At 37.0% G+C, this 16,577-nt stretch overlaps 1 protein-coding gene across 2 annotated transcripts in view; it reads right to left on the bottom strand.

Annotated features, from left to right (window-relative positions):
- The window catches only part of Bx42 (Puff-specific protein Bx42), a 224,628-nt gene that overhangs the window by 29,165 nt on the left and 178,886 nt on the right, over positions 1-16,577 (bottom strand). For both annotated transcript variants that reach the window (XM_067138220.2, XM_067138221.2), the window contains 2 exons: positions 10,884-10,983; positions 9,370-9,648 (listed from right to left, as the gene is read on the bottom strand). In XM_067138220.2, coding sequence (XP_066994321.1) covers positions 9,370-9,648; positions 10,884-10,983 — 379 coding nt within the window. The remainder of the gene's footprint in view (positions 1-9,369; positions 9,649-10,883; positions 10,984-16,577) is intronic.

Genomic DNA, 16,577 nt, shown 5'->3' with positions numbered 1-16,577 from the left:
AATTGAATAAGTAATTGTGCTCCTATAGAATTCTTAGAACAGTTGACGTGAAAAAACAATTGTGAAGAGAAAAAAATATAGTAAAAAGCGCAATACCGGAAACAAATGAAAATGTATATGCACAGTGCGCAACTTTTTAAAATGTAAAAAACTCAGGTCTTGATTGAAGTAGTCGAAATCGGCGCAAGGCAGGAGTTGAGTATGAATGAGAAGAACCGAAATGAAGGTGGATTTTTTTTTAAAGAAAAGATAGAATAAATTAATAGAGGAAGAGGAATAGTGGAAAAAGAGAAGAATGAAAGAAATTGAAGTTAAATGGTGTTGAGGAAGAATAAGATAGGGAGATAAAGGAGGGGGGGGTAGTTTAGGGTGGGTTATTGGAGGTAGAAAATGTGGGTAGGAAATGGAAAACAGAATTAGGGTTTTTCAGAAATGTCGTTTAAATTGAAATTAGGGTTGAAGTATTGATCAAGGTGAATAAAGCAATTTTCAGTAGTGTTTAAGAGGGGGCCTTTGTTTATGATTTTAAGTATTTTCATGTCTTTTTCAATATTGGTAAAACTTATGCTTGGAGTCTTGTATGTGTTGTCCTACGGCGGAGAATCTATTGTATTTAATGGCGTTGATATGTTCGGAGTATCTGATATTGAAGTTGCGGCCAGTTTGTCCGTTGCAGGAGGAGTTGCAGTTGTTACATTGGAATCTGTACACTCCAGATTTAGAAAAAACATTAGATTTATTTAGTGATTTAGAGTTTTGTAAAATATCCAAATTTCTATTGTTAGTTCTAAAATAAATTTTCATGTTGTGTTTTTTTAAAAATATTAGTTATTTTATAAGCATCTTGAGTGAAAGTGAAAGTGGAAAATGCAGTTGGTTTTATTATGTCTTTACATAAAGTGGTTTTAGGACAGTGTTTGAATTTGTTGATGATGCGGTTTATGAAGGAGTTGTTAAAGCCATTGAATTTAGCGATGTTACGGATGGTGTTCAATTCATAATTTAAATCTTTTTTAGACATAGGGGTGTTGAAGGCACGAAAAATTAAACTGTTATAAGTAGCACGTTTATGTGCTTGAGGGTGCGAAGAATCTTGTCTTATTGTGGTTGCTGTTTGGGTTGGTTTTCTGAATATTTTGTAAGATAAAGAAGAAGGATGTCTAGTGATAGTTAAGTCTAGAAAGTTAAGAGTTTGGTTGTGTTCTGATTCAAGGGTGAATTTAATGTTAGAGTCTAAGTTGTTGAGATGAATAAGTGTAGAGGCTGCGTTGGTTGATTCTTCATTTAAAATTACCAAAGTATCGTCGACAAATCTGGCCCAAAAGAGGATGTTGGAGAAATTATTATTATTGATTTTTGTGTTTTCTAAGAAGTCGAGGTAAATTTCAGCAAGAATGCCTGAAGCTGGTGAGCCCATAGCCAAGCCATCTTGTTGATAAATGGTGTTATCAAAGGTAAAATAATTATTATTGAGAACCAATTTTAAAATAGACATGAAGTCTTGAATTTCAAGTTTAATTAGGTTACTGAATTTGTTTAGGTTGTTGTTTATTATGGGGAATAATTTTGAAATTGGAATACTAGGGTACATGTTTTCAATGTCAAAAGAATGGAGGGAAAAATTTGGTTGGATATTAAAGTTCTTTAATTTGTTGATTAGATCAGAAGTGTTTTTGATAGATTTGTTAGATAAAAATCGATAGTTTTTAAGTAAAAATGTTTGGATGAATTTAGAAGTATTGTATAGGGGACTGGGTCTGTAATTGATTATTGGACAGATGGGAATGTTAGTTTTGTGAATTTTTGGGAGGGCTTTGGCAGTGGGTGGCCTGGGTTCATGTTTATTAATTTAGTTTTTTCTTGATCTGTGAGGAGAAAGGAAGTGTTTTTTAAAGTTTGTTTGAGTAGGGGTTGGATTTTTGTGGTTGGGTCTTTTTTTACTATAGAAAAAGAAGAGTCACTGAAAAAATTTTTGGTTTTATCTAAGTAGTCAGTTTTTTCCATTATGACAGTAGTGTTGCCTTTATCAGATTTGGTGATAAGATTATTGTCGATTTTCTTTTTAAGGTCCGAAATGAGTTTATTATTATTATTATTATTATTATTAAGAGAAGTGTTTTTGTCATTGTTAAGGAAGATTTTTTCGAGTTTTCTTTTTACTTCATATCTGATTTCATCTTGTTCATCTGTTGGCATTTTGTTAATGGCTATTTCAGATTCAATAATTAAATTAGTGGCTACATTGAAAGTGTTGAGGTTGGGCCAATTGTGTTTGAGGCCCTTGGAAAGAATTGAGTTTTCATCATTACTCAGGGTTGTTTTAGATAAATTTACAATGGGAGGATGGAATTAATCAATAGTTTTGGAGGGTATGGTAATGTTCTTAAACTGAAATTTATGTGAAGAAGATTTGTTCTTAAGAATGTCGAGTTTTTTCTCCAGGGTTTGTTGTTTAATTGACAATTCATGAAATAATTTATTATCTACTTGAGTTAGGAAAAGGTTCCATTGTGCACTCGGGAGAAGATTGGCAATTTCTCGATGTGTTTCGTATAATCTGTTGTTTAAAAATTATTTTTTCTTGTATAAGAAATGAATTTCGCTTTTTAACAAAATTTTGTTGGTTATTCTTTGGGTTTTTAACATGTGAGGAGAAGAATGGATTTTTCTGATACAACTTTGAAGAAATTTAGGAGTAAGAATATAGGAAATGCATTTTAACTGTAATATTCTTCAATACGGAACAATGAAAATTTTTAACCTTCAAGATAACTCGTGAAACAACTGCTCTGCTGCACAATTACTACAGGCTTCACGAAGAAGATCCATTTAGTAAGCAAACTATTCAAGCAGACAAAGTATTCTTTCCTCTATCTCCCAGGCAAAGAAGGAGACGTGGATGAAGATGTCTGAAGTCGATATGGGTAGGAGCAGTCAAGAAGCTTGGAGACTTAAGATGCTTGAGCAATGATCCTACTCAAGCTAACACTCATGCCAATGTAAGTGCAGATCAAAAAGCACAACAACTTTTGCTTAGTGGAAAACCAAAACTTACCATGAAAATAGGGAAGAATCCTATAGTCAACCAGACGAGAACAATGAGTTGTCTAAGCATTTCACACTAACTGAACGGAAATTAGCGCTCAATAAGTGTAAGATTGGGAAGTCAGCAGGAATTGATGACTTTCGAATGAAACAAATGAAGAACTTTGGTCCTATTGCGAAGTGCTGGTTGGTAGAACTCATGAACAACTGTATTCAGTCTTCCATGATACCTAAAATATGGAGGAAGGCTAGGGTCATAGCCATCCTAAAACCAGGCAAAGATAAAAATGACCCTAGAAGCTACAGACAAATCTCCTTATTGTGTCATCTTTTTAAGATTCTGAAGAGACTTACCCTCAATAGGTTGACTGATAAAATCGAGCGACTTCTGATTCCACAGCAAGATGGTTTCAGGAGAGGGAAAAGCTGCACACCGCAGGTGTTAAAATTAAGTCAACATATAGAGGATGGTTTTGAAAGCCGGAAAATCACAGAAGATGCATTTATAGATCTCTCGGCAGCATATGATACTATTAATCACCAAATTCTCCTAGAAAAGGTATAAAGCGTGACAAAGGACTTTCATCTGATTTGTGCTATTAGAAACCTACTTCAAAATCAAAGTTTCTTCGACGAGTTCCAGGGAAAAAGAAGCAGGTAGAGGATACAGAAGAACAGACTACCTCAGGGTAATGCGTTGGTACCAATGCTTTTCAATATTTACACCAATGATCAGCCTCTTCCCGCCGGGACAAAAAGATTCATCTATGTTGATGATTGTTTCATCACTTCTCAGAGGGATAACTTTGAGACGATTGAACAAACACTGTCCAACGCTCTAGACACACTCGCTGGCTATTACAAAACGAATCAGCTAACACCAAATCCAACTAAGATGCAAACCTGTGTTTTCCATCTAAACAACAGAGAAGCTTCCCGAACTCTGAAGGTCACTTGGCAAGGCATAGTATTACAACACTGTCCTACCCCAAAGTACCTCGGAGTCACTCTGGATCGTGCCTTAACCTACAGAAAACATTGTTTTAACATCAAGCAGAAAGTGGCTGCTACAAACAATATTGTGCGGAAGCTAGCTGGAACATCTTGGGGAGCAAAACCAGATACAGTGAGGACATCTGCCCTTCCGCTCTGCTATTCCGCAGTGGAATATGCTTGCCCGGTGTGGTACAAATCTTGCCATGCCAAAGCAGTTGATGTAGCTCTCAACGAGATCTGCCACATTATTATGGATGTTTGAGACCTATACCTTTGGAAAAAGTGTATTGCCTTGCCGGGATAGCACCTCCTGATATCTGCCGTGAAGTGGCAGCCAAGAAAGAAAAGAGAAAGACGTTGACATCTGAAGCCCACCCTTTGTTTTGATATGAGCCACCACGCCAGGGCCTTAAGTCTAGGGAAAGCTTCTTGAGAGTAACTGAAACACTTGCAGGAACAGCCCAGCAAGCAAGAATTCAAGAATGGCGCGCCAGAAGTCAACATACGAGTATCAGTCAACGGATGACCCCAAAAGAGGAACTCTCTCCAGGCCACGTTACAGGCTGCGTGAACTGGAGAGCACTGACTAGACTGCGCTCTGGTGTTACGTGGTGTAGGGTCAACCAGAAGAAATGGGGTTTCGAAGCAGATACAGTAGTGCCTTGTGTGTATGTGGAGAAGAGCAGACCACAGCCCATTTGCTCCAATGTAGTTCATGCCCATTCAGATGCACAACAGAAGACCTGATTAAAGCAAAGCCAAATGCACTCAATGTCGCAAGGTCGCAATGTCAATGGCTCATGTAGTTTAATGTGGCTCTTCGTCACTGAATAATTTATATTATGTTTTATGTTCTTTCCTCATATTTAATTTGAAACTTACGTATGCTTCTGACACGATATAAATAAATCACTCCCCTGGCTCATCATGATCAAACTCTTGCTTACCACAGCACTAACCTCCATTCTAAAATATCTTATCTCCTCATTCCATACCTCTTCCTTATCTCCCCAAATTGTGATGTCATCAGCAAATAGCATATATTTTACTTGATCTCCCCATAATCTTCTCTTCAACATTATGTAGAATTCTATCCGTGATAATAATGAAGCGTAGATGGGACAATACACTTCCCTGTCTAAAGCCTGTCTCAACTCTGAGCCATTCAATTTCACCTATTTTGGTTGTGACACAGCTTTTATAGTTTAGATAACATACTACAGTAGAAGTCCGTTATAGCAATTATTCACAAGAGCGAAAAATGTATTCACTATAACAGATTGTCGTTATATCCGAATTTTTGTAAAAGTCCGGAAAACCTCCATACACATTAAAATCAGTACGAAATGGTAATCAGTTTGTTCAAAACTTGCATTTTCATGGATAATATCCACTACGGCTTACTTGTATATTTTTCGAAATCCAATATTACGTGAATGTGTATGTTTAATTTCATTCTGAAAAAAATATATTACCGTATTTCTCCGAATCCAAGACAATCCCCACTTTTTCCTTTTAAAAAATTTAAATCAGGCTTAAAAAGTGCATTGTAAAATCATATGAATGCCTTTCTTATACAGTACGCATTTTTAGACTATTTGTAGACGCCGAACATTGTTTTAGTTATGCCGTATCTTTTTGCACCTGTACAATTATTCTTTACTTCAGCGGGTTTAATAACCATTAACTTAAAATTAGCATCATAATATTGAAGAGAACCCGTTGAAAATTTGCCGGCAATACCCATTCCACGCATCTCTACAATACGACGATCCATCAAGAAAATATTCTTGCTTACTATAAAACTGTTACTTTCACTCAGCGACAGATATAACTGGCTGCTGCTACACGCAAGTCTCACTTGCCGGGTTTGGCAAACTTCAGCAGCTAGCGATGTATAGGCCTAATCGCGGACTTTGAAGATAAACGAAAGAGTTTATTGGCCCGCAGTATGGCAATTCCGCCCTTGCATTTTTTGTGCAAATACCTCACAATTTCATCTTCAACTTCTTTAAAGCATTCTTGTTGCGTGCCAGTAAATGCATTTTTTGTACAGTACGCACTTTTAAGCTACCTTTGTTTTCGCGATAACCCGTATATTGGCTTTAGTTAGGCCTATGCCGTATTTTCTTGCGGCTGCACAATTATTATACATTTCTGTGTGTTTAATAACCATTAACTTAAATCTGGCATCATAACATCGACAAGGAATCTGTTGAAAATTTGCCGGAAATACCGATTCCACGTATATTTACAATACGACGCTCCATCACGAAAATATTCCTGCTGTCTATGAAACTTAATTTTACTACGCGTCAGGTACAGTAGACGCGTTATAACTCTGCTACTGAGTAGCCGTGGCCTTTCTAAGAATTTGAAGGCTGGCATGTTTTGATGCCATTCTGCAGATTTGAGAAACGTTTTTGTAGAGGATAATGTCATTCTCTCTTCACTATTTCCCAAGATCCAGTGACATTACACATAGACACTGTACAACCGGTCGCCGCAGCTAGCGATGTATAATAAAGAGGCGGTTGTTTAATGTCAACGAGTTTTGTGAGTGCACTCGCGGGGATGAAAAGAAACAGCATGGTTACTGCTGTATTTGCCGGTGATGTTCATTACTATCAGGCCGCAAATGCAAAATGACCCTTGATTTTTCACAGGAGATTCTGAGAAAAAAAAAAACGTCGTCTTAGATTTGGAGAAATACGGTATCACTCCAGAGGCTTCTGTGGCAAACATTTCAGTTTTCTTCTTCAAACAGCGTCACCTAACCTAACCGTATATGTGTCATGAAAACATATTTCAAATGCACCTCCTCGCTAAAAATTTATGTGAGAATAGCCTTTCTGAAATTTAACTAGACACGAGAAAATATAAACTATCCTCTGAAATCAGTGATGTACTCTGCCATAACTTGAAGTGTATCACATTCTTACTTAATTCCAGTATATAACATTAAAATTAAGAGATCGTTTATTTCAGCCTTTATTTTTAACGAGTTAACAACTGCCATTAGCCATGTTATTTGCGCATTTATTACGAAAACGTATTAATCTCTTTAATTTCAAATTTTCTTTTAGAGAATAGCAGTTGACAGCTATTACAAATAGACTCCGACATTGCCTTCAAATGTCGACGAGAGAGCTCGCTAGTGAACATAGCAAGAAAACGATACCAAAGATGATCGATCACATGTAATACAATGACTGGGTGCATAAATATCAGTAACAGAAAAATTCATGCACGTTTAATCACACGTAGTAACAGATGCGTCAGTAATAGGGCTCTCGCTGTAACCGAAGTATAATACACAGTTTAATATAGGAATTTTGAAGGGACGGACAAACATTGTCGTTATAATGGGGTTCTCGTTATATACCGTACTCGCTATAGCGGACTTCTACTGTATTACCATCTGCATTGTTTAATTCCCCATCTGTGCCTCAGTCAATGTTTTCCACACCAAATGCCATGGGATATTGCCATATGGCTTTTCTATATCTAGAAAAGTCATATTCCCAATATTTTTCAATCATATGACATACTGGTAATGTAAATACTGGGTCAAATGTGCACTCTTCTGAATCCATCCTGGTATTATGCAAGATTTCCCTCTACTCTGTCTCTTAATTGTTTATCTAAGATTCTTTCAAGGATCTTATCTGTATGAGGGATCAGCATCACTTCTCAGTAGTTTTGAAACAGCTTCCGGTCTCCTTTCGTAACCCCAGAACCGGCAAGCGTTAATGAACCGATGGTTTGCCCATTTCTGTAGGGCCAGAGTCGATTCTTCGACGCATTTTTATTTCTTCATTTAGTAGCACTATTCCGCTAACAGATGGTCTGATATGTCTTGTCTTGTGATCCTAGAAGTTTACAGATTCTTCCTGCTCATTTTCATCATAGAAACAATCTCTTTGTATATGTTTCCTTGGAAACAAATGAGCGACTCGCTGCTATACGAACCAAAACATTGTGTAATAGCTCTGTATTTGATATCGCTACTGCTCTTATTTTGAGGCTGTAATCATATGTATTGGCGAGTTAAAAGTGCACCTTTGTTGTTGTTATTTTCGTCTACAATATTTTCGTTTTGGTTGGCTTGTACTGTATGTAGGATAGCTGCTGTAATAACGTTTATTATACTGTAACAAGTTCGTGCAGCCGCGTAGGTTGGCCTAACATGGCTCATACATGGGAAAAAATATTTTTTCTTACCAATCAAACAAATATTATTGCATAGACTTGAAACTTTCACACATATTATGTATATATATGTGCATTATTTTGTATATCCTGTATTTTGTGTTTTCATGTTTCATCTTGTATTTTACATTGTTAGAATTTAGATATTGCTCATGAAATAATAACTCCACCGAGCTTGATAGCTGCAGTCGCTTAAGTGCGGCCAGTATCCAGTATTCGGGAAATAGTAGGTTCGAACCCCACTGTCGGCAGCCCTGAAAATGGTTGTCCGTGGTTTCCCATTTTCACACCAGGCAAATGCTGGGGCTATACCTTAATTAAGGCCATGGACACTTCCTTCCCACTCCTAGGCCTTTCCCGTCCCATCGTCGCCATAAGACCTATCTGTGTCGGTGCGACGTAAAGAAATAAAAAACCCACTATTTTCAAGTCTCAGTTTCTTTTCTTATGAAGTATCACAGAAAAATTTAACATTACCATCTGAATTTGTGGTTTATTAGCTTTCCAATGATATGCAACAGTGTCATGGAGTATCGTTTACAATAGGGTGAAAATAAGAATCCACTTGGTAGGTAACACACAAAATAGCTGCCAGTAGAGAATTTAACATTGCTGGTTCTGGGGTTAAAGATTGGTACAATGACCCTTATGTCCACTTCTTTGGAACAGTCTTTTCTCTCCATATCACTCTGAAGAGTCTGTACAAACATTGTAGACCACTAATTAATGCTCCTACTGCTACTATAATTCTTACAGTAAACTCATCAATTACAGCTGCTTTGCCATGTATCATCCTTATAGTGGACTAATCATTCTCTGCCATGGAGACCTCATTTCCTTTATCTTAAGTTTGAAATGAATCTCTCTCTCTTGTACCAGGGAAATTAATACGCTGAATAGCTGCTCAAAGTATCTCTCCCATCTCTGCATATATATTCTGCTGCTGTGTCATTCTTAATTATGACCATTAAGCTTAGGATGCAATTACATTGTTATTTCATTTAATTTACTGCATTTTTTACATGAATCCTCGTTTTAAGGAAAATCTCTATTTAAGGAAGAGATATTTCCATGCATATTTGTTAAAAGGGGTTCTACTGTGTTTTCCTTCCTTACCTGTTTGTCTTGATAAGTTTATCCAGGTCATCACCATAGACATCTTTATCCACATTTCGGCTTGGTCTGTAGATGTGGGCACCCAAGCTGCCACCCTCCCTCCATGGCTTATCATACACATTGTATGATTCTTCATCTCCATACCCACTATCCATGCCTTTTGTTGTGTTGAACAGGCGCTGATCAAACTGTACTTCTCCATTGGATAAGTTCTTGGCTGGCATACCTAAAGCAATCTGTTCACTGATGTCCCGCTCACGATCTCTCTGGAGTTTGGACCTTATCAACAAAAGAGAAACATTTATGCAATTTAAAAATTACATGGAAAACACATAAAATAAATTATAAATTTTGTTCATACAATCCCCTCATTAATTTAATATTTTAATAAGAATTAACTAATTCATTATAGCCACTCTACTGAAATAGTGATCACATTTGTCAAGGAACTGGGAGGGTCCTGAGATTGTGGTTTATTTCAACAGTAAGAATTTGCTCTTTCACAAGAAATTCAATGTGAGCATGCTGCTGAAAAAAAACATCACTGTCAGCTATTTTGTAACAACTGCCTGGGCTTTTGCGGTTGAAGCTAATGATATCACAATACCAAAAAGCATAGTGTAAAGTTTGTAGATTATGATGATATACTTCATTAAACTGTATTGATGGATTCTGATTCTTTAACACATAGAGGTCGAAAGCCGTATGCCATCCGGGCTGCCATTTATTGCAGAGAAAGAAACCTGCACAGCGTAGGTTCTCTGGTTTCAATGTTGTTACTAAGAAACAAACTTATTATGTGCATTTATTGGCACTGCAATATAAGATTTGGTTCATATAGTTCTCAAAAAAAAGGGGCAGAAAACTACAGCTCTACACATCATATTCTTCCCTTCAAATTGTGTCAGAGCTGTGTTGATTCGACAGCAGTATGCACGTAATGGCAACCGTGCGAGAACATAAGACTGAACGACAGTGATTTATACCAACTGAACAGACCTAAAAGGTCACAATATTTATGTACTAATTATTATGTAGATTTATCTCTTATGCAAACAATTATGAATGGTCTAAAAACCAAATTAACTCAATATCAGCCAGATTTTATTAGTTAAGGTTATACGTTGAACTTTTAAAAAAAGTGAAAAACCTACTAATTTCGATTCACTATTTCCATGGTAAGGGATCTATCAATTTGTATTAAAGTTTTTACAGATACCTAAGTTCAAAACTAGTACTTAATTTAAAAAAAAAAAAAAAAAAGTGAAAAATGGCCAGTCCAGGGAATTAAAATGTATGAAAGTGAGGCAGACCTAAATGTGTTAACAGTTGTTGCTCATTAATATTTCAGTATGATCTTCGTACAAAATAACCAACGTTTGACGGCCACATCTTGATTTGAAAATGTTTTTTTTTTTTTTTTTTTTTTTTTTTTTTTTTTTTTTTTTTGCAAAGGATGAGTAGGCATTACATTTACATCATCATACACAATAGAAGAAATGACAGAAAATTACCTTTTATCTGGTGCTGCTCTGGCAATATTCCTCTCACGCTGTCTATCTTTATGGCGTTCATACCGCATCTGATCACGCTCCCTTGCTTCTTCATCTTTTTCTAGAATAAAACAAGAATAGTGTGTTAAGTTTGATTTAGTAATTGGGAGTGGGGAAGAAGAATACAAAATAAAGACAACTCATTCTTGATAAATTACTACAAATGTATTTAAGGTTAGACTGCAGTTTATATGGTAATGAGAGAAGAGCACGAGTATACATATTGTACTGTATGATTCTTCATCTCCATACCCACTATCCATGTAGATACAATTCAATGAATGGGCTGTTTCTTTTTCTCTTTCCTTTTTTGCTGTTGGTTTTATGTCACACTGACTCTAACAGGTCTTATGGCGATGATGGAATAGGACAGGGCTCAGACTGGGAAGGCAGCGACTGTGGCCTGAATAAAGGCACAGACCCAGCATCAGCCGGGTGTGAAAATGGGAGACACAGGAAAACCATCTTCAGGGCTGCTGACAATGGGGTTTGGACCTATCATCTATCAAATGCAAGCTAAAACAGCTACATGGCCCAAACTGCACAGTCAACTTGCTTGGTGTTACTTTCTATTGTTTACCGTATATTAGAGGGAAACCATGGTTTATTTTTTCTGAAAGTGTATAACACGACTCTAATTTGTAATGAAGAATTTGGGGAAGAAAGATAATCCTAGCTCATATCTCGCAACAGTTTTCCTTCACATGTCAGTATATGTACGACAAAGTACACCTTGTGATATGCCTGCCTGCTCTCAGTTCAAGGTCGAACTGTGTCCTGTAACCTTTCCTTATCTCAGTTGCAACTACTCTCTTCCCTTGTTGGGTGAAAGGCAGGAAAGTAATTTGGGGTCCTGAGGTATTCCCTGGCCTAATGAGCCTGAAGGAACGGTTGAAAGGGCTGCAATTTCAATAAACCAGAAAACACTATGTGTGAGACGTAAGGTATAAAAGAGTCCAGTGAGTTACGATACCATAATTTGCTTTCCAGCGTGACTCTACTTATAGGTACGTTATGGAGAAGTGTTAAGGGTCTACAGCAAATTTAAAATTTGAGTGATTAAATTGGCGGAGAAACACGGTAATTGTGCCGCAGGCGTTTAATACCTGCTACAGGTGACGTTTTTCGTGAAAACACCAACAATTCAAGAAAAGCGTTCCGGGGCCAAAGAGTAGAATCTTTCCTGAGATTGAAAATGAACTGCTTCAGTGGGTGAAATATTTACATGATGATGGGTATGGTACACTATATGATACAATTTAAAGCAAGTGAAATGGTGTCCAAACAAGGTAAAAGCTATATGGAACTGAAAGCGAACTGTGGTTGGATAGCCTAATTCATGAAGAGGAAGTAGAACAGCAGGGGAGCGTAATCGGCTACGAATGGAACCCTACAGACTTCAATACTTTCATCGATATTCAACAACTTGTTACAGAAGATAATAAATGTAATCTGTTAACAAAATCATGAGCATTTATTACTTTTAAAAATTATTTTAATTCTAATCAAATTCAATTAACTAACTTCCTGCATATACCTTGCACTCCGATTTTTAAGCTCAAATTTTCAGAAAGAAGTGAGAGATATAACCAATATGGTAATTTTGTCATATAGTCAAAATTTTAAAAATCTACATATTCTTTTTTTTAAGTATCATTCTTCTGCATCCATTGCCATAAAACACCAACAAACATTTCTTTATATTAGAAGGAGTATTGCAATATATCATGCAAAATTCTCAATCTTCTTATTTTCAAGACTCTGGAGAAAAAAAAAAAAAAAAAAAAAAAAAAGAAAAAAAATTCCATGTGTCGATAGTTTTGTGGCCCAAAGTGCCAAAGTTTTCTCAAGGTCCAGAAAGAATTGTTCAACTAAGCAGTGTAATTGAGAAATGACGGCATTGCTGTATCATATGAAATGATACAGATGAAAGTGAAGGATGTAGCAGGAAAAAAAGTGGCATTACAAATGCACAGTTTAAGGTGAGCATGGAATTGACTGTTTGTTTTATGCGAAGAGATGGACTTAGTCTGCGAAAATGAAACACGCTGGCTCAGCATCTACAAACAACAGAATGTCATAAGTTCCTCATCAAACTTAAGACACGAAAATGATTTTCTTCTTTCACAAATTGGAAATGATTTCCTGTCAAAATGGCAGCGAGTGAATGTCTCGGTGTGGGTATCCTCCGTGCTACTGTAGTAATACAGTATGTGTGGTTAATCAAAGATTTGCTGTCTCGAATTGTGTTGGAATTTATGAGGAATTTAGTGGTGATGTGGAGTATAGTGAGTTTGCAATCTGTAACGATATAATGGTGAAATCAGTCAGATTGTGTTTGTGCTCCACGTGTTTGGGCTGTGACCAGCTTACGCACACTACGGTGCCACTTTCTTCAACTGCCGCGAGTGATCCGCCTGCAGGTATGCAATGGAACATGGAAACTTCCCTCGCCCTCTCACAGGCAGGAGAGTGGTTAACTTTGGGTCGTAAGTTTTATTTTCCTTCCTTACCGATGGCTAATCTGTCTTGTTTTCTTACAGTCCCAACATCAATCCAAGATTCGTTGAAAGTACGCCGTCATGCACACAGTTCCCTGTTAAGTTTCTTACTAACATTGTTACTCCTGTTTGGTGATGTACAAATTAACCCTGGGCCTACAACGAATAATGAGTTCTCTGTGTACTGTCAAAATATGAGGTCCATAAAAAAATAAGATTACAGACCGTGAACTTTATGTTCAAGAATTAGCTGCTTTCGATGTTATTGCCTTAAGTGAAGCTTGGTTGACAAATTTTGTGTTAGACTCTGAAATCCCACTCTCTAAAAGAGGTTTCCTTATTCAGGGCCGATCATAGAACTGGATCTCAGGGAGGGGGTGTTTTAATAGCTGTCAAATCTAAATGGCATGCGATCCTACGCTCCGACCTGATGAATAACTGTGAAGCAATATGGGTTGAAGTTAAATTTCATAACATATCTATTTGCATGTTTCTATAGATCACCTTGTTCTTATCTCAACTATTCTGAAGCTTTTCTTTCCTCTGTGCTTAAAGCCGGCCATGGGTATACATATGCACGACACTAATCACAAATTTACCGACATTGAACAAGATATGGAAGTTCTTCAAACAGTAAACAAGGGACCCATAATGAATATCACTGAAAGTCGTTACATCAACTGCGACCAATATTTTAACCCCAATTACAATTTAAATGAGATTTACGAGAAACCCAATATCCTTTTCGATCTTTTAATCGATTGGCTTAAAAATACCAAACTATCAAAAAACACTTTGATTTTCCAAGTAATCCGGAATACACACTCCCGTCAATTACCCCCACTACCCCATCCTTCCGCCCCGCCTTAGTTCCATTCCCCAGCAAGTGCTCCGCCTCCTTCCTTCCCCTCGCCTCCTTTACCGTTGCCCACACACTTCATCCGGCTCCGTCTGTGTAACAACACGTTTACATGCTGCTCAGGGTGAGTCAATCATCATTCAACGATTCTAATGTTTCTAGTAACTTCCATACATTGCTTCCAATGTTTAACTTGGCTATTTTCTCCTTCAGGTTCAAACTGAAGTGGGAATTTATCTCTAATTACATCACGATCTTATATGATCAAAGTAAACTTCCCTGGAACCACCTAATATCTAAAGGAACAAATGTCATTCACACAGACAGCATACAACTGCAAAAAATTCACTTATCCCGGATGCACACAGACTGAATTATGTAACGAACAGCCGGAATTTTAAGAATTTTATATCACACCAATTGTATCATAATTTTATCGTATTTCATGTATCACCACATTAATTGTATGTTATTTTATAATGAGTTAAAATGTGTTTTAGATGTTTTAGGAATATATATCTTGTTTTAATTTGTACTCAAGGCTGATGATGGCACATAGATGCCGAAACTAGTACCATTTGACTATTTGACATGTGATTAAATCACAATAAAACGTCATTGTATTGAAATTGAATAGGTGGACCTTGAAAGAAATTAATTTTACTGTAAGAAGTTGGATGTCGCAAATTATCGCCCGGTCTCTATATTACCTGCTTTATCAATCATTTGTGAAAGGATCATCCACCAGCGTTTGCTGGCGTTTACAATTCCATACATATCCCTCCAGCAGCATGGTTTCCTCCCTGGAGCTCCTGCATAACTAACTTGGCTATCCTCCTACATCATGCCACGTCTGCCATCCACGCGGGCTCTCAACTTGATGTATGCTATATTGACATCGCGAAGGTCTTCAATACGTGGATCACATGCTTCTTGCACACAAACTTTCTGAATAGTTTAACATGCATGGGAGACTCCTAGCTCTAATTAACAGCTTTCTGAGTGAAAGACTACAGCACGTGGTCCTTGATGGATGCAGTTCTTCTCCCACCACCACCCTCTCTGATGTCCCGCAGGGCAGTATCCTAGGTCCCCTTCATTTTGCCCTGTTTATTGATGACCTTATCGATACTGTTTCCCACCATTCATGTGAATTCCTTCTCTTTGCAGATGATTGTAAAATCTTCAAGCAGATCGATTCTCCCACAGACACAATCCAATTGCAAAATGCACTTGATTCACTGTCAGGTTGGTGTACTGCATGGCGTCTTAAACCTCACCCTTCCAAGTGTTCCACCATTTCGTTCATACTTCGTAAATCCCCCGTTCTACAAGAATATCACCTATTGAATCAACCAACTGCAATTGTTGATAATCAAAAAGACTTAGGAGTGAATTTTGACAGTGTTGTTGGTCTTGCACATAAACAGGGTCACCTCACGTGCTATGTCACTCCTTGGTTTACTCTACAGGTTTTCTGACATCACAGATGTAAATGCCCTCAGAGCATTCTAAGTTCCCTGTATCTTACCGATTGTTGAATACGCCTTTCCAGTCTGGTCCATTTCTGCTTCTTCAGATCTCAGCCAGCTTGACAGTATACAATCACTTTTCTATGCTATCGTCAGAGCCAGGGTCCCTGCATCTTGCAACTTAAGCACTATCCAAGTGCATGGGAAACAAACTCAAGACTCCTTCTGCTCGGAGGAAAGTAGCCGACCTAAAGCTGCTATACAAAGCAGCTAATGGTCTATTTAGGTCTCCAGATTTAGTTTCCTTATTCGCCCTCCACGTCCCATCCCGTAGTAGCAGAATGAAGACCCTATTCCATATTCCTTACTCCCGGTTTTCTCTCACCCAAAGGTGCTTTTATGTACGTATTCCAGCAATGTTTAATACCTTATCTATCAAAAAGAACCTAGACATCTTCATAATGTTTCCTTCCTTCTGTCATGATATTTCTCATATAACTAAAATTTTCCTTCTTGTTATTTCCGGTATTTACTCAAAATGTATTTTCCTTTGTTAATGTCATTGTTTATGAAAATGTGTATTATGATTGTACCATTTTTATTTGTGTATATTTGTGTCCTTTGTAAATATTTATATATATTTTATATTTAGATTAATATCTAATTGTACATAGCTCGGATCTTTGTAATTGAGCATTATGCTGTACTGCTGATCCTGAATAAATAAATAAATAAATAAATAAATAAATAAATAAATAAATAAATAAATAAATAAATAAATAAATAAATAAATAAATAAATAAATAAATAAATAAAAAAAAAG

Source organism: Anabrus simplex, chromosome 1 (assembly GCF_040414725.1).
Source record: "Anabrus simplex isolate iqAnaSimp1 chromosome 1, ASM4041472v1, whole genome shotgun sequence".
In the NCBI taxonomy this organism is placed as follows: domain Eukaryota; kingdom Metazoa; phylum Arthropoda; class Insecta; order Orthoptera; family Tettigoniidae; genus Anabrus; species Anabrus simplex.
This window is presented reverse-complemented; position numbering and strand designations above follow the sequence as displayed.